The 6,000-nt window shown below is 41.8% G+C and overlaps 1 protein-coding gene across 1 annotated transcript in view; it reads right to left on the reverse strand.

Moving 5' to 3' along the window:
• Window positions 1-4,273, reverse strand: part of PAH (phenylalanine hydroxylase) — a 75,900-nt gene extending 71,627 nt beyond the window's left edge. Inside the window, exon 1 of the mRNA XM_007503336.3 lies at window positions 4,106-4,273. Within this exon, the coding sequence (XP_007503398.1) occupies window positions 4,106-4,156 (51 nt within the window). The 5' untranslated portion in view covers window positions 4,157-4,273. The remainder of the gene's footprint in view (window positions 1-4,105) is intronic.
• Window positions 4,274-6,000: the final 1,727 nt, after the last annotated feature.

Below are 6,000 nucleotides of genomic sequence, written 5' to 3' on the forward strand. Positions count from 1 at the left end.
AGTCTGGAGATCATAAACAGGCACTCTCATCAAGTGAACACTTGGAATATATCATTCAGAGAGGAAGAAAAGTAGTATTGTGGAAGGAATAAATAAACCGTGGTATCAATAAGGGGGGAAATGACATTTAATCATACCAAATATGGAGATCTTAGAATCAAGAAGATCTAGGTTCAAATCCAGCCTCTGACACATACTGGTTTTATAAGCCCGAATTAATCAATATAACTTCTCTGTGTATCTAAGCAACTCTCTAAGATTATAAACCACAGGTGACTTGCCCATCTAAAGTTATGGAGTGAATTTCTACTACTTGGGTTTTCCCACAGCAGTGAAAGCAAAGATCAATCACTGCCAGCACCATCATCATCTCCATCACTATCATCACCAGCAGCAGCATCATTATCATCATCACAATGACAACAACAGTAAATATTTATACCAAGCTAAGGTACCATTTTCAGGTTAGAATGCTGGGTGGGGTGGGAGTCAGAAAGACTTTTCTTCATGATAACACAATCCTAGATGAAGGTCTAGATCTTAGCAACCTTCTAATCCAGGCTGTCATTTTATAGCTGAGTAACTGAGACCCAGAGAGGTCAACTAAAGTTGTACAGGTAGCAAAAGCAGATTCAAATCCAGGTCCTGAGGCAGAGCTGACCAAGCTGAGATTTGGGAACTGAAATGCTAGATGGCCATCTTCTCACCATCCTTTACTAGAGACCATGCCCTCAGGTACTTAATCTTTTCCACTGCTGAACTCCAGCCTGAGACTATGCTGTATCAATTGGCTCAAAATTGTCCCACTTCATCTAGGTGGTACAATCAAGTTTCTCTTCAAACCATCTTCTCTCCAGATTCCACTCCTGAACCATAAGAGCTACAGTAGGATGTGTCAGTCTATCCCCCATTATTACATTTACTTACCAAGCCAAAATACCAGTCCCCAAACAATATTTCCATATGTGTTGTCTCCCTCTATTAGAATATAAGTCCCTTGAGTATAGGAATTATCTCCAGTTTTATATTTGTATCTTCAGTGCTTAGCAAATGTATAAATGTCCAAAAGACATTGTACTAGGTGTGTCCAAAACAGAATGCATTATCTTTTCTCCAAACTCTCTGCCCTTCCCACATTCTCTGTTACTCTAGAGGGCAACACACCACACCCAATCTCTTAAACTAACAACTTTGGAGTCACTCTGGATTCCTTATTCTTCCTTGCCCCTCTCCCCCATATCCAATCTGTTGATTTTACCTCTGTAACACCTCTAGAATAGGACCCCTTTTTTCCTCTGCCCTGTCACCACTCTGGTGCAGACCCCTATCACCTGGATATGCCTGAACCGTTTTAATAGTTGCTGGAGGGTCTACCTGCCTCAAGTCCTTCTCTACTACAGTCCATTCTCCATTCAACCACTAAAGTGATTTTCCTAAAATGCAGATCTGACCATGTCACTTCCCTACTTAACAAACTCCATTGGCTCCCTATTGCCTCAAGGGTCAAAATACAAAATCTATTCAAAGAACCTTCCTAATCTAACTCCCTCTGACCTTTCCAGTATTCTTAACCTCCTACTCCTAGATACACACTCTTCATTCTTGTGACACTGGTCACCTGGAGCAAAGTACTCCATCTCTTGGTTCCCTGACATTCTTTCTGATTATCCCTCCTGCCTGTAATCCTCTTTCTCCTAAAGGCTCTGCTCCCTGATCTCCCTGGCTTCCTTTAAATCCCAACTAAAATCCCTACTACGGGAAGGTGTCCCCAACTCCTCTTCATTCCTGTGCTTTCCCTCAGTTAATTATTTCCTATTTATCTTGCATATAGCTTGCTTCATACATATTTGTTTGCTTATTGACTCCCCTGTTAGATTATAAATTCCTTGAGGACAGCAATTGTTTTTTGTCTTTTTTTTTGTATTCCCAGTTTACCTTAGCTCGTGGTACATAGTAGGCACTTACTAATAAATATTGATTGGTTGTTTACACTGGGATTCTTGCTTTTTTAATTACTCCTTCCAGCCTGATTTCAAACTTGATTAATATGGATTAATATTATTAATAACTATTGAGTTATTAATAGTATTAATAGTGATTAATATATTAACTTGAATGTTAATTTAACATTAAAATCAGATTGGGCTCTGCATCTCTTCAGGAGAAAAGGTCTAGACTGGTCCAGTTGCAGCTTTCCTGGGTATTGAGTGTTGTGTTATTCTGGTATCTCTAGGACAGGCTGGGGAGCTTTAAGTAATCCCAAAATACTCTGATCCAGGACAAAATCTGCCTGTTGTTTCCCCTGGTCTGAGCTCTGCAAGTTCCTGCCTTCGGTTTGGGTCTGAGCAAGAGCAGATACTGTTGGACTGTGCCCCTTCCTAACTGATTGGAAGGCTCTATTAATTTAGAGTTGCAGAACTGTAAGCTCCCCTTCAGCTGAGATTTCTGCCTCAGTCATTCTTCTTGGGGTTGGACTCGGTGCTGGAAGTGGTACCCTCTTTTGCCCCTGAGGCCTGGCTTCTGGCTTCAGCAGCCACTCTCCTGAACAATTCCCCAATAAAGGAGTCTATTTTTTTCCCTAGAGGCAAGAGGAGGCTATGGAAGCTTCTAGAACAGGAGAGTGACTTGATGAGACTTGTGCTTTAGGAAGATGAATTTGACGCACAACCAGAAGAAGGTTCTAACAAGAAGATTCTGAGCAGGGTTGTTTGTTCTATGGACCGAGGAGGATGAGGGTCAGGCAGAATATCACAAGATTAAATAGAATAGCCAATGGAGCCCGTCGGAGAATATTGCTGACCATGTGGACAGCATTCCTTCCCCAATGGAAACAAAGGTTTTCTTTTGTCGGACATAAGTTTACAATCATCTTTTATCCTGAGAAAGAGCTGGCAAACAGAAAGAAGCAAGACATCGTTTTCCATATACGCGTCTTTTTGTCAAATTATGCCTTCTCTAGTTCATGGAGGAGAGAGAAGGAGAAAAAGAAAACAAAGGTTTATCTTACACAGGTCCCTGGCTTGGAACAGTGGTAAATTGTCATGGAAGAATCTGCAGATAACATTGTTTTCCAAGGATTTAAATGTTAGATGTAGAAGGAACCATACAGAGGAGGAAGCTGATACCCATGGAGGGTAAGTGGCTTTTCCAAGATGACTCAGTAGTAAATAGCAAGACCAGAATTTGAACTCAAGTTCTTCCATGATTTCAGTGTTCCTTTGCTCTAGACCCATATCTCCAACTACCAATTGGCTATCTCCCCTTAAACATCCCAGCCTCACTTCAAGCAGGACGTTTTCAAAGCCAAATTTATAATCTTAACCTAAATTTGGTCTCCTTCTGACTTCGCTATTTCTCAGTCTAAGCGCCATCCCCAGTGCCCCATGTTTAAAGAAACCCTTCAGTGTACCATTGACTCTTCCTTCTTCCTTACTTCTCATGTCCTTCAAGTTATGAATTCTCATAACACGGCTTCTCCACAACATCGATCCTCTGCACTAGCCACTCTCCTGGATTACATCCTAATGCTTCCAAGTTATCTTTCAAATTGTTTTCAGGACTGATCTTTCTGTGAAGATCTTGTCACAGAATTACGCTTGCTCAAAATACTTTAGTGGTTCTCAAGTGCGAGGCATCCAAGGCTTTCTAGAATCTGACACAACCCTTCTTTTTTAGAATAATCCCATACTATACACCTTCATGCATTTAATAGTCCCAACAAACTAGCCTTTTTCCCTAACCCTCTGTCATTTCCCACCTCCAAGCCTTTGTTCACAATATTCCCTATGTTTGAAATGCTCTCCTACTTTCTAATATGAACCCTAAACTGCTGGATTTGGATCCTTCTTTAAGTCCATTTCAGATGTTATCACCTTCAGAAAACTTTCCCTGATCTAGTCCTCCAAACTGGCAATCATTTCTCTTTCCACTGAAATTCATCTTCCTTTTGGACAGGGCCTAACAGGAACAATTTCTCCCTCCAATGAATGATCTGTCTCAATTCTTCCACATAGGATAACCAAACAAAGCTGCCTGGGAGTGGTGGGAGTAAATGGGATAGGGATTGAGTTGGTGGATCCCCTGCCAGTCCCAGAGTTCTGCTCACCTGGGAGCTTCTCCTTTCAAACCCAGCGCAGCCCACGGAGGAAGTGGACATGACTGCTCCCCACCCAAGGCCCGGTCTCTGGCAAGGTCTCTGGAATGGAGAATACGAGGAGACAAGCTTTGCAGAGACAGGCCAGGGCAAAGGTATTTCAACTCTGTGGGAGGTGGGAGGTGTTGGCTTGACGCAGGAGGCTGACCCCCAGCCTCTCCCCTTCTCCAGCTCTGTTTCTCCTCCCCCCACTCTCACTTCTACTTTTACCCCATCCTCCCTCTTCCCACTCCTGCCCTATCACAGCCTCTCCTTCTTTCCACCCCCTGCTCCGCCTCCCTCCCTCCCAGAACTAACCATCCCTCTGGAGGAGGCAGCTCTGTAACATAACAGGATGATGGCTTCCTAGTCAAAAGCCTTAGGTAAGAATCCAGGATCCTTCCTTCCTACTTATTCAACCTTGAGTAAGTTAGCTCTCAGGATAATCTTTCTATCTTTTAGTCATGAATTTAGTGTCAGAAAGGAACTCAAAGGTCACCTTGTTTGACAGGTAGGGAAACTGAGTCCCAGAAACTTTTTCTTTTCATTTGTCAAAGATCACATAGGTAGTAAGTGGGAGAGCTTGGAAATAATGTTTTCCCAACCTGGCCCATGAACCAGGGGGAGAAGAAAACATGGGACCCACTGTGAACTTCTCTCCAGTTGAGAGTCCTTATAGTTGGCTCCATAGAATGATACCTTAGAAACTATCTATTTCTCTCATTTTATAAAAAGAAATTCCAGTAGCAGATCTGGGATGAAAAACCAGGCCCCCTGACTTCAGTTCCAGGCTTCTTTCCAAGTCAACAAGCATTTACAGTAATTAGGATGACTTTCCATTCGACATTGTTGGAATATGACAAAACACAGTTGGAATTAGAGACTGAGCTGAGGCAAACTATCACAGCAGCAACTATGTTGTTGAAGGAACATTGACTTTTAAACAGAAGATCTCATTTCAAATTCTGTTTGGACAAATCTTTTCAATGATATTGGACTCAGTTTCTTCTGTCTTTAAAATGACTAATCCAGGAAGGAATCTGGAAATTCAACTGGTCCAACACACACACACACACACACACACACACACACACACACACACACTTTGGCAGATGGAAAAACAGAGACCCAGGAAGTAAAGAGATTAATCTATAAAAGTTAAATGCTCAGTAAATAATGATAGCTATCATTAGGCATCTAGGTAGTGTAGTAGATATAGACAGATAAAGAGTGAGAGCTTTCTCTGTTCCAATTCTCAAGATTGGCAATCATTTCTCTTTCTAACAAAATTCACCATCCTTTTGGACAGCTAACCTGGGAACAATTTTTCCCTCCACTGAGTAATCTGTCTTAATTCTTTCATGTGGGCTCATCAAAGTTCTATTAGTGTGGAGGTAGTAAAATGGGGTGGGGATCCCTGCCAGTCCTAGAGTTCTGCTCATCTGGGAATTCCTTTTGTAAAACACAATGTAGCCCATGGACCCAGTAATTATTACTGCTCCTAAGGTTAGATCTCTGGCAACGTTGAGGGCTTCTTCTGGGAGTGAATGATGGCTGGACGGAACCAGCATGGAGTCAAGAAGACCTGCATTCAGATCCAGAATTTTCCTCTAGCTGTCGCTTCATTTCTGTCTGCCTTGATTTCCTCATCTGTAAAATGAGTTCATAATACTATCTACCTTCCAGTGTGATTGTGAGCATAAAAATGAGAAAATATTTTAAGATTAAATCTTAAAGCACTGTATAAATGCTGTCTCTTTTGTTGTTATTATTGTTGTTAATAGAGAGTTGTTTTGGGTGCCATGAAACATCCTTTGGGTATCTCCCTTCTTACTTTCTCATCAAGTTCCTTCCATTATCAATCATTT

Source organism: Monodelphis domestica, chromosome 5, assembly GCF_027887165.1.
Source record: "Monodelphis domestica isolate mMonDom1 chromosome 5, mMonDom1.pri, whole genome shotgun sequence".
NCBI classification, from domain to species: domain Eukaryota; kingdom Metazoa; phylum Chordata; class Mammalia; order Didelphimorphia; family Didelphidae; genus Monodelphis; species Monodelphis domestica.